This window comes from Halichoeres trimaculatus, unplaced genomic scaffold (genome assembly GCF_033239565.1).
Source record: "Halichoeres trimaculatus isolate MK-OKI-2021-1 unplaced genomic scaffold, fHalTri1.1 fHalTri1_scaffold_11, whole genome shotgun sequence".
NCBI lineage: Eukaryota > Metazoa > Chordata > Actinopteri > Labriformes > Labridae > Halichoeres > Halichoeres trimaculatus.
The window spans coordinates 35,823,610-35,838,966 of NW_027437189.1; the positions used below are offsets into that span (position 1 = coordinate 35,823,610).

At 44.3% G+C, this 15,357-nt stretch overlaps 2 protein-coding genes across 4 annotated transcripts; both read right to left on the reverse strand.

Annotated features, from left to right (window-relative positions):
• Positions 1-427: 427 nt before the first annotated feature.
• LOC141798707 (organic solute transporter subunit alpha) lies at positions 428-4,786 on the reverse strand. Its single transcript, XM_074680510.1, has 8 exons — positions 4,647-4,786; positions 3,874-3,971; positions 3,648-3,799; positions 3,491-3,564; positions 3,252-3,407; positions 2,902-3,013; positions 961-1,213; positions 428-858 (listed from the first exon to the last, which is right to left on the reverse strand). Exons 2-8 carry the CDS (start codon positions 3,938-3,940, stop codon positions 428-430), a joined length of 1,245 nt encoding a protein of 414 aa, XP_074536611.1. The 5' UTR covers positions 3,941-3,971; positions 4,647-4,786.
• Positions 4,787-5,324: 538 nt separating this feature from the next.
• LOC141799993 (protein-serine O-palmitoleoyltransferase porcupine-like) lies at positions 5,325-14,526 on the reverse strand. Of its 3 annotated transcripts, none has more exons than XM_074682435.1 (13): positions 14,422-14,526; positions 12,049-12,191; positions 11,762-11,954; positions 11,520-11,563; positions 11,158-11,339; positions 10,940-11,070; positions 9,917-10,042; positions 9,678-9,778; positions 9,173-9,249; positions 7,808-7,871; positions 7,592-7,677; positions 6,425-6,535; positions 5,325-5,871 (listed from the first exon to the last, which is right to left on the reverse strand). In XM_074682435.1, exons 2-13 carry the CDS (start codon positions 12,182-12,184, stop codon positions 5,770-5,772), a joined length of 1,353 nt encoding a protein of 450 aa, XP_074538536.1. In that variant the 5' UTR covers positions 12,185-12,191; positions 14,422-14,526; the 3' UTR covers positions 5,325-5,769. The 3 variants fall into 3 exon arrangements, with proteins under 3 accessions (XP_074538536.1, XP_074538538.1, XP_074538537.1); XM_074682437.1 differs by having other exon boundaries at positions 14,396-14,464; XM_074682436.1 differs by having other exon boundaries at positions 14,359-14,431.
• Positions 14,527-15,357: the final 831 nt, after the last annotated feature.

Here is a 15,357-nt window from a genome sequence, read left to right on the forward strand (position 1 = left end):
CAGAGAGGGCATAAATCTCCTCCATGTGCTCCAAGAGATGAGCACTTAGGCTACCTGTTTTTTTTCACCCAAAGTTGTAAGCTAAAAACATAGATTTGCTGCTTTACAGCTGTATTTTACATGTAAAGTCAGAATCTGTGCATGGGTAAAACGATCATGCTCTGTCTTTTGTGTAAATGCAAGAACAGAAAAAGGAAAAAATAAACATGTCTGCAGAATTTATGAAGTGTAAAGCTGCAACATTGATAAAATCTTTTACAATGACAAGTCAAAGCAACAAACATCTCCATCTCAAAGTTGTTTCTGTATGTTCCAGCGCAGCACAGGGTGTCTGGATGTCTAGTCAACTCTTCAGGGCTGCACACAGGTCCAAACTACTTCACTGGTGGACTCTTTTGGGCTTGTGTTTCAGGTCTGTCTCCATTTGTCAAACCACAGTGACATCCTTTGAGCCTTCGTAGTTCACATCAGCTCTGACAGTAATGTGTGTCACATCTGCACCAGGCTCCTCTGCAGACCTGAGCTCCACTGGTTCAAGTCTGCGTGACCTCTGATCTCTGGTTGGAGGGAAGGGAAAACCCTCCAGAGGTGCATGCTCTATCTTACACAGACTGTCCTCTGTGCTGCTGTAGCTGGGGTTAGATGCACTGAAGACACAGTGTGTGGGCCAAACCTCCTCAGAGAGTCGGCCTGGGTCGGGATGAGCCTTCTGAATGTCCTCTGTTTGAACTGCCTTCTCCATCGCATCGACATGCCTCTCTGCATCCTCGACCATGATTGGCTCCACCTTTCGGAAGGTGTGGCGGGCGTATAAGCCGATGCAGAACATCTCCACAATCACACAGTAGTGGTAGATTACTGGGGTCAGAGGTTACAGGTACAAAGATTACTCTGAATCACTGGTTTGGAAATCTCTCATTCATGTTGTGACTGAGACTGAAAAAGACCGGATGGGCTTACACTGGGACCTGGTGAGGACGGAGAAGGGCGGCGCACAGGGGATGACCTCCAGAGCTCCCATGGTCTCCAAGATGCCGCTCTGCAGGCCGCACAGCACCAACACCACAATGATGCAGAAAAACTTTGCTCTCAGGCCGTAGCCGTGCAGAGCGCTCTTTGTGGCTTTGTAGAAGAGGAGGTGGCCATAAAAGGACAAAAAGGTGGACACGCATATGATACCGTTCACATACAGGTTTGGGTCCACAGAATCAACCTACAGGTGGAGAAGAAAGTCACTGTCTCAGAGGTTATACATCAACTGTCAAAGAAAAGCACTGAACTTTGAGGGCGGCTGTGGTGTGGTAGTGGTAGAGTTGTTGCCTCTCAATCGGAAGGTTGAGGGTTCATACCCTCTCCTGCAGTCACATGCCAGAGTGTCCTTAAACAAGACACTGAACCTCAAATTGCTCCCACTGTTGGTCAGTGGTGTGTGGATTGGTGTGACTGTGTTAGTTAAACTGGTGGTTTCTACCGTAGCAGTTACTACCATCAGTGTGTGAATGTGGTGTGTATGGATGAATAAGACTAGCAGTGTAAAGTGCTTTGAGTGGTTCGAGAGACTAGATGAGTGGGATATAAGCATTTACCAACTTTGAGTGTAAACTAGAAAACAGGACAGCTCCAGTTTTCAGATTGGTAATCTGAAGTCTTCTGTTTGTGTCAAATTATCAATGCTGTGTTTAATCTGCTTCTTCAGTTTCTTACACCATGTTGTCTGTGTGTATTGTAGCGCTAACACTCATTATTCTCCATCCTGCTGCCCTCATGACCTTACTCAAACAACTTCTGGTTTTGTCCTACACTTTCTAACATCTCTGCATGGAAACATTTGTAGTCCTGCATTCAAAGATGCTGATCAGTTTTAATTGAACTGCTTTGCCACCTTCTGGCTGGAGTCTCACATACACTGTCGTTAATGTGTGACTTTTGACCAGGCATGTTTGTTTTGGAACTAATTTTCTTGGTTCACGTCAATTTTTACTGGATACAACACAACAAGGTGAGGTATTTATCAGTACAGTTACGTAGCACTGCTGTTTGAAACGTGACAACAAGCAAACTTTGTAAGTTTGTGCCATAGTTTAGTAGCTGTCTATATTTATCTCTACTCACAGCCCGGTGCTCTGAGACGTGTCTGTAACGTGTAATGTTAGTGAATCCTGGTTCTGTCCTACCAGAGCTCATCTACCAACTCCAACCTCACCAAGCAGAGCTAACGTAACCTCACTCTTCATTTTATTGATAGACTCTCAAGTTAGAACAGACCACTGCAGAATAACTGCTGACTGTGGGTTGGAGTCAACATTAGAAAAACCGATTAGTCTTTCTGGCCTTTAGCTTGTCCTCTATCTCTCTCCTGTTTCTCTTTCTTCTGCTCTTCTGTCCTTTTTCTGTCTGACAGTTAGGCTCCAGTGCCCACCATCACGACAAAATTAATCCCAGAAATCGTTTTCAGCAGAGTGAAAACACAGATCTTTCTTCTCACTTCTAAACTTCGTCAGCCAGTGTGGTGTTGTCATAGAGACTTAGAGGTGTCATAAATCAATCTGGTCCTGCTCGACCCGATCAGGAAGCTACGAAGTATAAGTGAAGTAGCATTTTGAAACAATCTATATTCAGGATCAGGCATATCTCTAGAACAGATACTCTTGTAAGATCACTTCCTAACACTTCACAGGGACTTTAGGAGGCTTTTTATTTGATGGAGACTGAGCCTGTGGGGAAAGCTGTTTCTGTCAGTTCTGATTTAAAAACCTTAGAGATCTCTAAATCAAGTTGTTAAAAACAAAACACAGATAAAATGAATCTAACAGAACACACTGAACATGCATGCAGAGGAAGAAAAGCTGAACATGATGACATGATGGTTGATGAGAGAATAAGCACTAAGGTCTGTCTCACATCTCCGTAGTCGTACTGCTCATCCGTCCACAGGACCAGAGTGACAAAAAACAAAATACTGCGGACCACAGAGAGCTGCAGCACGGCGGCCATCATCCAAACACGACTGCTGCTGCAAACAAGAGGGAGGAGAAGAGTTCATTAGGTCATTGAAGAGGACTCCACACCTGTCCAAGTGAATTAGAAAATGGTGAATAGATGTGCAACCATGCAGACATTTCACACTATCAGTGCACAACCAGTGTGAGGCTCAGTGGTAGTATCACTGTGAGTGTTTGTATCTAAGAAAGAACTGTGGGTTCATGTGGCACCAGTCTGAGCCTCTGAGTCTTCCACACTGTGGTTTGTACCTGTTGATGGAGACCATGGGGAGGCAGCAGCAGCAGCAGCAGGGGAAAGGATCCGGGGAGACCTGCTGTCCGGACAGAGCAGAAAGCATACAAGCTTTCCCTCCGAAGAAGTCTGTGATCAGCCCCATGAACTTCAGCAGGGTGATGGAGTGATACCTGCAGAGGGCACTCAGACAGGAGCAGACTCATTTCAGACTGAAGCAGAGCACACTGGCCTTCAGTAAAGTCTCTGTACTCACAGTGAGGCAATGAAGTTACACAGAGAGGAGGAGCGAGGCACGTACAGCGCGATGAGGGAGGTGATGACAAACACCTGAGGAGAAGATAAAACACAGATAAAGTGTTGTTCTGGTTCCTGTTCAGAGGGTGCAAACCAGAGGAGGAGGCTGAGGTTACCGGGTACATCCCTAATATCCACAGGTAGAGGCGCCTCCGCCTAGACGAGGGGATGCGGCGCAGGAAGAAGCCAACCTCCTCCAGGAACACCCCAAGTATGATGACCGCCAGGCCGGCAGGAATGAGGAAGAGCCACAGCTCTCCTCTGATGGCTGAAGACAAACGCAGTGTCACAGTCTGATCAGAAGACACAGACCAGAGGGTCAGTCCAAGAACAGAGACTCACCACTGAAGAACTGGGAGGACAGAGGGATCTCCAGCCCTATCCAGCTGCAGTTTGACATCCTCCCCATCCTTGGTGTAACCCTTCACACCTGTGCACACCTGTCACACATCAAACACACACCAAACACACACCGAGACAGGAGATCCAGCTATTTCAGCTCTAGCTGGACAAGACCTCACTGAGCACTTTTCTTCTCTGCAGTCGTTTCCGTGTCTGATCTGAGCCTCTCCTCTCTGAAGTTAATGATTGACTTGACACAGGTAAGAGCACAGGTGGGAGGTCCAAGTCCATCCTACACACTGCTGCTGCTTCACCTGAGGGGATACACACCTGTACAGCTGGAATAAAGCTCTGTTAACTGCTAGAACAAAGATAATCCCTCTGCTATAGAGAGTTCAAGTCTCTGTTTGTGGGCTTCTTCATCAATCTGTGAGGTTTATGTTCTTATAATATGTTATATTATCACATTAGTTTTTGAATATAAAGATAAGTTATCAATCTAATTAGGATAAAAGGTTCATAAACATGTTTGGCAAAAATGATTGGAATCAATCAGTGACTATCCAATTAGGTTTATAATCTGCTAGACAAAATATGACTGGGAATACATGCCAAGTAAAAAGGGGTATTGTGCCATTTCAGTCTTTATTCTGTCCCCCTTGTGCCCCCGTAGTTAACAGGGGCACCTTAGCATGATTTACAGCTCAGATAAATCTGTACATTTCTCTCTGGTGTTTTATGATTTCAGCCTCTGTCTGAAACACGTTGTTTACCTGCTGTCTCTTTAAGACTCCCCACTCCACAAACCCTCTTCACTCTGGTTGGACAACCCTCTGGGGACCTGTCTGTGGTGGAGCAGACCTTGGTGTTTAAAGCCCACCTCTCCAACATGTGATGAACCTGTTTGGAGATTCTTGTGTGATGACCTCATCATTTCAGCTAGATCTGTTGAGACCTGACCTGGTGTAGATCTGGTGTAGGTCTGGTCTGGTAAAGATCCAGTGTAGATCTGGTGTAGGTCTGTTGTAGATCTGATGAAGGTCTGGTGTGGATCTGGTGTAGGTCTGTTGTAGATCTGATGAAGGTCTGGTGTGGATCTGGTGTAGGTCTGTTGTAGATCTGATGAAGGTCTGGTGTGGATCTGGTGTAGGTCTGGTTTTAGTTTTAGAACAGGATGTTTTGATCAGTTCACAGACAGATTCAGGGATTTCTTACAGATCTCTAACAGAACAGAAGAACATGTAGAGGTTTGAGAATCTGCACATGCTCAATCTGAACATCCAGCATGGGTACTTCAGATCCATGATTAAGAAATGAGGAGAACAGAAGAGAAGTCACATTAAATTCTAAGAGCAGAAGTATTTTGTGTTTATTATGAAGCCAGATGAGAAAAATCTCAGGCCTTTATTTCATACAACTGACCTCAGGCTCTCTCTGCGTTTTAATAGAAAAAAAAGCAGCAGTAGAAAAAATATTGGTGTAACAGTAGAATATATAAACAGTTACAGTTCTGGACCCTTTATAAATCTCTATTAAGTACCTTTACTTAAACAGGCTGAAATGTGTTGGACTGAACCCCATGGTTAAAGCTCAGCTCTGCAGATCCAGCCCTCCTCCCTCCAGCTTGTCCATTTGGGTTTCTGTAGATCATATCTAAAGTCAGTCAGAGTGAGACTTCTCCACAGTTAGTTTGGAAATGTGCTGAAATGGTCCTTCAACACCAAGATATACGGGGCACCGCTCACTCCACCCCAGCTGTGTTTTCAGGTGGATCCACACAGGTGAGAGTAGCTCTCCAGCAGCAGACTCAGCAGCCTCCACCTGTCAGACAGTGTTTCCCTTTGAGCAGATCCTGCTCCTCCTTCCTCCTTCTGGTCTCCCTCGGCCATTCTGCTCTCACTGAATCAGCCGATAGAAGACCCAGCAGACAAAGACCGCCCAGTGGCTCGCCCAGTTCAGCTCAGACCACCTCTGGATGGTGTGGATGGCTGCGTATCCCTGCAGACACAGACAAAAGTAGGTCATCCACTATCAGCTACACACACGAGACGCGTTTCAAAATGCATGAAGTGACTTCTTCAAGAGTCGACTCAAACACAGAAAAAAAGCAGGTTTCACATAGACAGGCCTTCAGAGAAAGCTCCTGCACTGGACTGGCTGTTAATCCTGACACTAAGGGCACGGTCACACTGGTAAACCAAACCGTGGTTAAGCACGCTTCAACCCTAAAGCCCAGATCGTTTGGCCAGTGTGACATGCACAGTTCGCTTCTCTGCTTTGGCACGCTTCAAAGAGGTGTACTCCAGCATGGTTCACTTCATACACAAGCATAAGGTATGATCAATGACTGCACCCTAACTCCACAGGAAAAATGGGTTTGGGTTATGTCTCATCCGGTCCGGTGCTTCACCTCTTCCATAAAACAGGATCTTGTTGCTTCACTTTACATTTCCTGGTGGGTCTTTTATTTCAACAGTGCAGCCTCAGTGTCCTGCATCAAATCTTACTTCTAAAGATGTGTTTGATTTATCAGTCTCTCTTCAGCTCATACCTCCTCTACTTCTTGTTCATCAACTCCAGGGTCAAACATGGAGCCCAGGTAGGTGAGGTGGAAGACGGCCAAGAGGCTGAAGACCAGGTTCAGAAATATCACCCAGTACTCCTACAGAAGCACAGAGAAGAAAACACATCATGGAGCTGCTGTGAGAGCATTCTGTGAATGAGTGGGCACAGCTCAGGATGAGAAGCTTTAACAATCCAAACTATCTGACAGGCTCAAAGCAAAAACAGCACAATGCTCCTGTTGTATGGTCACATGCTTGGTGAAAGCTCGAAGCTGCATTGCAACAAAGCAGGCGGCTTTGAACTGTTCATAGATTTCTGAACTGAAACATCAGACTCTTCATGGAGATGACTGCACGACAGCTCAGCTTTGCATCTGGAGTGGTTTAATGAGCTAATAGGAGCAAAGTGTCTCACCCCTAAATTCCACCGCATGCGCCACGCCGCGCAGCGGAGCGGCGTGGTTTTGCAGCGCCGCTCAATCCGGAGGGGGAGGGCTGGTCCTCGGAGAGTCACAGGCGCTCGTATGAATAGCGATATCACACAATCACCATCCACTCCTATAACTTTTGATATGTCAGTCCACACCTTGTCCTTTCTGCCTGTATCCTTATAAAAAGGATGTTTGGGATCATACAGAATGTTGAACTTCTCCACTTCCAAGATCACCTTCTCTTCATCCATGGCGTCGTGTTGCACCTGGGAACCTCTGACTGACTGTTTACCTGATGCACGTGCCTCCAGATGTGAAGTATTTGAAACACATGGGGGAAATTTACGTTTGAGAGTTCGTGCATTGTGTTTTATTTGGAATCTTCCGGGTACTTCACACAGTGACTTCCTGACAATAGACCTGAAGCGTATTTCTCGCACCTGGGCGCTTCAGCTGAGCTTGCAGTGGAATTTGCCTGATAGATTACAATGGAATCTAAGTGCACCACAAGGGCGCGGCGCGACACGACGCTGCGCTGCACATGCAGGGGAATTTAGGGGTCAGTGTGAACAGATGATTCCACTTCTTACAACTTTTCCAAACAGCAGTCAACATTCGTGTAAACCATGCACCTGTGTTTGCTGTTTTTAGTTTTTTAAAATTCTAACTCTAAGTGTGTAATCATTTGTTTTTGGCGTCAGGTGTTCAGAGCTACAGCCGTACCTTTTTGTGCTGATGGCAGCAGTCAGAAGCACAAGGCCGGGACAGCACGCAGGCGCTGAAGATGGAGGCAAGCTTCTGTCTCAGGACTGAGGAGTCAAGGAAACGACGAAGTGAGCAAATACATAGACATATTCAAGCAGCTGAGACACAACAGTGCAGAACGTACAGTATATACCAAATAATACCCAGAATTCCAAGCAGAAATACTTTCATTACCATGTTCCACATATGTTATGAAGCCTAAAGAGAGAAGAACAGCTCCCAGGTGGAAACTCAGACCCTGAAAGAAACACACAGCATATAAAGCCACATGCTGATGATGATGATATCCCATAACCACCTCCTGAATGTGTCTTCATTCAGAGTTTGAGAGGCAGAACTACAGTCACTCAAAGGAGCTCACAAAAAGTCAGAGGAAAAGGACTTGGGAGGATTTTTAAACACTTTTTATTCAAATACACTTCAAGAGGCTGTGAGGGGGATCAGTTTGATGTGGATCACAGCGCCAACTTTTGGCGAGAGTCTCATACACCCTGTGGTGAAGACGTGACTCTTACCAAGACATGTGTTTGTTTTGGAAATGAAAGGAGATCAGATCTTCTTTTTTACTCAACTTTTCTTTGCTCTAGACAACTTTTTACCAAATTCACCTTCACGAGGTAAGGTATTTATCAACAGTTAGGCAGAGCTACGCTTTAAACCGTGACAACAAGCAAACATTGTCAGTTTGTACCATAGTTTAGTATCCGGCTATATTTCTCTCTACTCACAGCCCGGTGCTCTGAGACGTGTCTGTAACGTGTAACGTTAGTGAATCCTGGTTCTTTCCTACCAGAGCTCATCTACCAACTCCAACCTCACCAAGCAGAGCTAACATAACCTCACTCTTCATTTTATTGATAGACTCTCAAGTTTGAACAGACCACTGCAGAATAACTGCTGACTGTGGGTTGGAGTCAACATTAGCACAAACTGATTAACCTGGTTTTTAGTCTTAAGCGTGTGTTTAGGCCTTTAGCTCACGTTTTAGCCTTTCGCTTTTGTTTTAGTCTTTCGCTTTTGTTCAAGTCTCTGGCTTGTGTTTATGTCTTTAGTATGTCTGTTATCCTTTAGCTCTTGTTTTAGCCTTTAGCTCACCCTTTAGTCTTTAGCTCACGTTTTAGCCTTTAGCTTGTGTTTTAGCCTTTAGCTTGTGTTTTAGCCTTTAGCTCATGCTCTACCTCTCTCCTGTTTAGCTTTCTTCTGCTCCTCTGTCCTTTTCCTGTCTGAAAAAAACGATCTCTCTTCTCCCCTCTAAACTTCCATCAGCTGGTGTGGTGTTGTCCTAGAGACTTAGACGAGCTGTAAATCAGTCTAGTCCTGCTCGACTCGATCATGAAGCTGAGAAGTAGCATTCAGAAATAACCTTTACTGGCGCTGATAATCTCATTTTAAAGTGTGCATTAGGATCAGGAATATATCTAGAGGGAGACTTTTTCAAGATCACTTAGGAACTCCTCACAAGGACTTAGAAAACACTTAAAGCTTGAACCTTCTGATCACTGAATGTCTCTGGATAAGCCTCTGGATCATTTTACTCACGTGCAGTAAGGCGCTGGCTGTGTACGTCACCAGGATGGCAGGAAAAGTTCCCAGTTTTAGGGCATTTTTAAACACATCTGAATGAAAATGAGAACAAGGCACAAACAACACAATAATGAATTTTGAACTGAACCTTGACCAATACCTTTAAGGTCTGATTCAATGTGTTCTAGACAAGGGGCAACATCTGGTCAGGGAAAATGAAGCCTACAAGGTAGTGCTAAAAGCTGCTGCTCATAGAGAATCCTTATGAGTCTGGCTGCAGAAAGACCAGAAACCATGTACACACCAAGCCAAAAACCAGACTTCACAGCATTACAAACATATTTACAGCCTGGTTGGTTGGGTCTGACTCCAATTTCTCTATCAGCACACACTGTACAAGGTTGAATCTTTTTCTAACTCAGCAGTTTAGCAGTTATCGGGATCACAAGTTTGTCCAATCAGAGGCACAGCTGAGCTCAGGTGACTGACAGGTGTCCTGTGGCTGGAGGTTTGGACTCACAGGTTTTGAGCCAGCGGGACATGGGGATGTTCCAGGACGTCACCACCAGCACCATGGAGCGAGGCATTTCTACACTGAGAGGCTTCACCACGCTCATGTCCCTGCTCAACACACACACACAAACACACACACACACACAAACAGGTAGAGCATTAGGGGACAGTGACTCATAGAGAAAGGTGGACAAGGTGGACCACTCCTCTCTCAGGTCCCAGCAGCAGAGCCTCAGCCTCACTCACCACCTGGTCTTGTCCTTCTCTTCAGTGAAGCCGGCTCCAGCCATCATGCAGGTGCCTTCACTGAGGTGACCCACAAAGTAGTTACTGAAGTGGAAGGAGACTGCATTCTCGTAAGCATGCATCCACCTGAGAAAAACACAACCTACTTGTCAAATGCAGACATCACTGCAAACAAATCAATCAGTCCATTCCTGAATGAATGAACACAGAAGCCGTTTAAAGTGATACTCCGGGATGGAACAAGTTGTGTCTTATCACAATGTTTGGGCAGAAATGACCCCTACAGCAGTGTTTTTGTGCAGAAGGAGCCCAGAGCGGTCGCACCAAACACCCCCTCCCTGCTCCTCTGCACTCAGTTGGGGCCGTATTTTACTTGACCAAAAACACAAATAAGTGGACTCCCACCCACTCCCATCAGAAAAACTCTGATATCGGTCTGCATTCATGCTTTATTTAGAGAATTTTCAGCGCGTTACTTTCACACAAAAACACTGCTAAATAAGCTCTAGTTCTCATCGTGTCTCTTCGTCCTGGCAGACTACCTGCATTTGTTTATATCTGGCACGCCGCGCGTGCAGACTGACACACGAAGCGGCAAGCGCCTCATAGCCAGCTGTGGCTCTGCAGCGGAGGTAGCGCCGTTTTATGACACGATGAGAACTAGAGCCTTATTTAGCGGTGTTTTTGTGTGAAAGTAACGCGCTGAAAATTCTCTAAATAAAGCGTGAATGCAGACCGATATCAGATTTTTTCGGTGGGAGTCCGTTTATTTGTGTTTTTGGTCAAGTAAAATATGGCCCCGTCTGAGTGCAGAGGAAACCTGCAGAGGAGCAGGGAGGGGGTGTTTGGTGCGTGCGCTCTGGGCTTCTGCTGCACAAAAACACTGCTGTAGGGGTCATTTCTGCCCTAAACCTTGTGATAGGACCCAACTTGTTCCATCCGGAGTATCACTTTAAGAAAAGTCAGAAGTAACCTCTCCATTCATTTCTGATATGATGTAAAAAGAAGGGAAAGGTTCTCTACTTCTGTGTGAAGGCGTTTCCTTCGATGGGAACGAACAGTGTGAAGAGGTACGGGGCGATGCAGGTGGACACCAGCAGACATATCTGACTCTTCAGGAGGCTGAAGGAGCAGCTCTGCAGCCACGAGAAACTCTGAGAGAACAAAGCACATCATCACCAACACCGTCAGATGCATGAAGACATGCAGGCCCTCAGCGGAGACAGGAGGGACCTCCTCACCAGGTTTCTGCCCGCGGCTGCATTTTTATAAGTGGAGAAGCTGATCCATGGCCCGAACACCACAGAGCCCACGTAGAGGACATAACCCAGAAACTCAGCGGGGGAGGGCAGCGAGCTCACCGAGCCTCTGTCCAGGTCAAAGGCCAGAGAGATGGCCTTCATGGCCACCACCATCTGAGAGCCTGGAACACACACATGCATCATCATCATCACCTCTGCAGCTTGAAAGAAACATGCACTTCTACCTGTCAGTCCAAAGTTCTTTCATTCTTTGTTTTCGTGTCGCACTCAGACAGTGTGACACGACAATACTGTTGGTTACACCTAAATGCAGACCAGAAGCACACTCTTCAAATACTCACCTCTGATTTTATGCCAGGTCACCACGTCTATCAGGTGCAACTCCCTGAATTGAACAGGTAGAAAAGTTAGAGAAGTCCACTCTGTGAGCTGTGGGCTCTTTTTAAAATGTCAAAACTGTTAAACTGCAAACTGAGGATGGACTGTGTCTGACAGCAGCATCAAGAGCTGCACATCAATCCCCACAACGTCTGTATCTCCTCCTCACAGCAGCGATGACCAAGTTCTCCCAGTTCCCACTCACCCAATCAGGAGGAAGATGAGTATCATAACTGAGAGGAAGACGCCTCTGCTGCTGGAGCGTCTGCTGAGGAGCAGAACCAGGTAGCAGAGCGCGCTGAGCAGCAGCACCCACAGCATGTGCAGCTCAAAAAAGAGGAAGAGAGCATACATCCCCGTCAGAGCTGACGCTGTGTGCTTCAGCGTGGACGAGCTGACTGGAAGACCCCAGAAGAACAACACAGAGATCACAAGTGTGTCATGGCCTTCTGTCTCCATACTGAGATTTCAAACTGTTCAACAAACACTCACCCAGTCTGAAGCAGACTCTGCAGATGAGGCAGAGCAGCAGGAGTCCCCAGACCTGCTGCAGACCCTGCTGGACCGTGATGAGACCACAGCTCTCTGCAAGCTGCTGCCACAGAGCCAGCCTGCTGGACATGTCCATCCTGCAGCTGCACACACACACACACACACACACACACACACACACACACAGTGAAGTAGCTCTTCATATTACAGCTGGGAAAAAGGTCAAACCAAACAGAGACAGGGTTCACCCTCAGAACTCAGACTGATAACTTACATCCACACCTTTCATGGTCTCCTGATTTCTACTTTCAAACTATTTTCTTGTCATGGTGAAATAATAAATCTGGTGTTCTTGTAATAACAGGATAGTTTCCTCTAAACGGACAAACAGTGAGCTCGTCGTAAAAGTGCCAGGCTTGGCTGCTTGGGCCTTCCTGTGTTAACAGTCTTTATGGTTAAAAGGAACTTTTGGTGAGGGAATATTTGCACCTATTTGAAAGTGGTAAGAGTATATGTTGTTCAACTTAAATCAGAGGTGATCTGAGATGGAAACAAACCACAGAGTGGTGTTTAGAAAATAGCATTAAACAACACATTCTAAAAATCTGAAGAGCCTGGGTCCAAATACCTTTGTTTTTTGGGGTGGGAGACAAAATTGTTTTATTGAGATTTTTTTGTTAAACAACTTGAAATTAGGGTTTTTGGGTCAAAAATCTATCTTTTTTTTAAATTAAGTACTTAATTCTAGTCTCTATTTAAGAGCTGGGTTGGGAAAGAGTTAAGATGTCAGATCCCCTGGATAAATTCTAAAAACTGACTCACATGTGATGTGCATTTTTTTTTGGCAAAATATGGCTCCTGATATGATCTGTTGACATCATCATTATCATTCACTTTTTTGCATTGACTGATGTTAAAAAAAACAACTAAAAATCACAAAATTTAGAACTATGGAAGAATCGCAATTTGATTTGAATGGGCAGCCCAAAAATCATATAAGAATCAGGTTGGGAGAAAAGCATATTGACCCAGCCCTACTTAATGTGCTTAGGTTTAAAATATGACTTTCCAGTGGGCCTTAGACTCTGACAACAATATTAAACAGACTAAACAATTCAGATGTACGTGTAAGTTTTAACTGAAGACTTCTGTCCCTGTGTTTTCACTTGTTTGCCCTTACGAAAGAAAAATATATGTACAATATATTTTATGAAATGTATTGTAATATATTATTGATATATTATGATATACATGGAATAATATATTGAAGGCACATATACAATATATTATATATTCATGAAATATATTGTAATATATTGCAAAAATATACAAATGATTGCCGCTTTCCATATATTACAATATATTGGAAAATATAAATCTCATATATGGGAATATATTACCTAATAGGCCTATATGACATGATATTTTCCAATATGCTGCAATATATTTTTCTTTCGTAAGGTGACGCGTCATGTTCCTCCTGAAGCCCAGATTAAACTCAGAGTAATTCTTTCTCCACAAAGTCTAGGTTCATTTATCTAGGATCACTAAATGCTGTAGGTTTCACCTGACTGCATCCAAATGATGTAAAGCATGGGCAATAAACACAGGCCTCCATCTAAAGTGTACACATGCTGAGAAAGCCAGCGCTACTGATTCCCATGAAATAACCGCCCCTGTTTACTGTGATAAACTCAGCTTTTTATTTTGTTATTGACGCTTTAGCAGCCAACTACCTTCAAAGCGTGAACACTGATCAACGTCGTTTTTTTTCAATACAGGGTTTTAATTTGAGAAACTTTTCGAAAAAAGTCTGAGTCAAGTCTATGTGCTGAACTACAGTGAACCATTTCCACGTCCCTGAAGGGTCGTGTTATTTCATTGCGGACTGAAAAGACAGTTCTGGTTTGGCTGGACACCTAACCTTCTTTCACAGACGGAAAATGAGCCGTTACTGTTGTGTTTCCTCTCGACTTAAATAACCCGAGAGACAAAACAAACTCTACAAACAAACTCTACCTAAACTTATTCAAACTTTCTGGCTTTTTACAAAACAGCCACAGAAGAAACACAACGGTAACCCTCCAACTCGAGACACATGGTGAAATAAAAGAACGAATTAAACAGCAAACGTTTCAGATTATTTGTGGGTTGGAGGACTTGACTTGTTGGTAGTTTAGCTCAATAAATCTCAGCATTTCAGTGTAAAGAGCAGATTATCGTTCCTGTTTTAACTTCTGCTGCTAAGAGGCTTCATGCAGTGGGCCCAGTTAACGGCTAAGGCGTGTCTGCGATGACAAAGAATCAAACCTGTGCCTGGAGAAGGAGAAAAGATGAGTTTGAACACCTGAGAGGTTATAAATATCTTCACACCTTGGCTCCGTCCGCTCCCCCTTCTCTTCTTCTACAGTGGTTTGAGGTCCTTCTCGCTCTCGCTTCTTCTTCGGCCATTTTAGGATGAAGCGGGCTTATTGGTGCGGACCGCCGCCTGCTGGACTACTTTACGAGCTGCAGCTAAAACTGACTACTCACAGCTCATGCTTTTCCAGTTATACTTTATCTTTCATCAGACATTTCAGTAAAGTAGCATCATTAATCTATGTTTCATTAATCGAATCAAAAAGTGTACATATATTTATTTATTTTATTCCTTATGTTACGTTATACTCAAGGTTTTCATATTAGGTTTTCATATTGTTACAATATATATATATATATATATATATATATATATATATATATATATATATATATATATATATATATATATATACACACACACACACACACACACTTATCAATAAGGCTGGAAATCATACTTTTTTCTTCTCTTGATCACTGAAAACAGATGTTTTAGTCTGGCACCTATACACTTGTTGGATCAATCACAACACAGTCGTTACATTATGATGGAAGACGAGGTTGTCCTGAAAAAAGTAAACTCATATGATATCTAATATTGTTTAGGTTGTATCCTTGTGAAAACAGTTTTTGACTCTTAACATTCTCGGTATTCCATATCCTTCCTGTATCATATCTCACCAGCAGTGGCGGACTGGGACTGAAAAACAGCCCTGGACTTTAACGCGTCCTCACCGGCCGTTCATACACTGACATGAAACCCCCCCCCATCGTTGACTTGTAGTCAAGACCGCCTTAGCAGAGACCAAGACACTACCAAGACCAGAAGGTAACGAGACCAAGACAAGACCAAGACTCAGTCAAACCAAGACCATAAAAAAAGAAGAAAAAAGTCTAGAGTTGGACTTAATATTACACCATAATCTGCATGAGTTGAAGAGCAAAAGC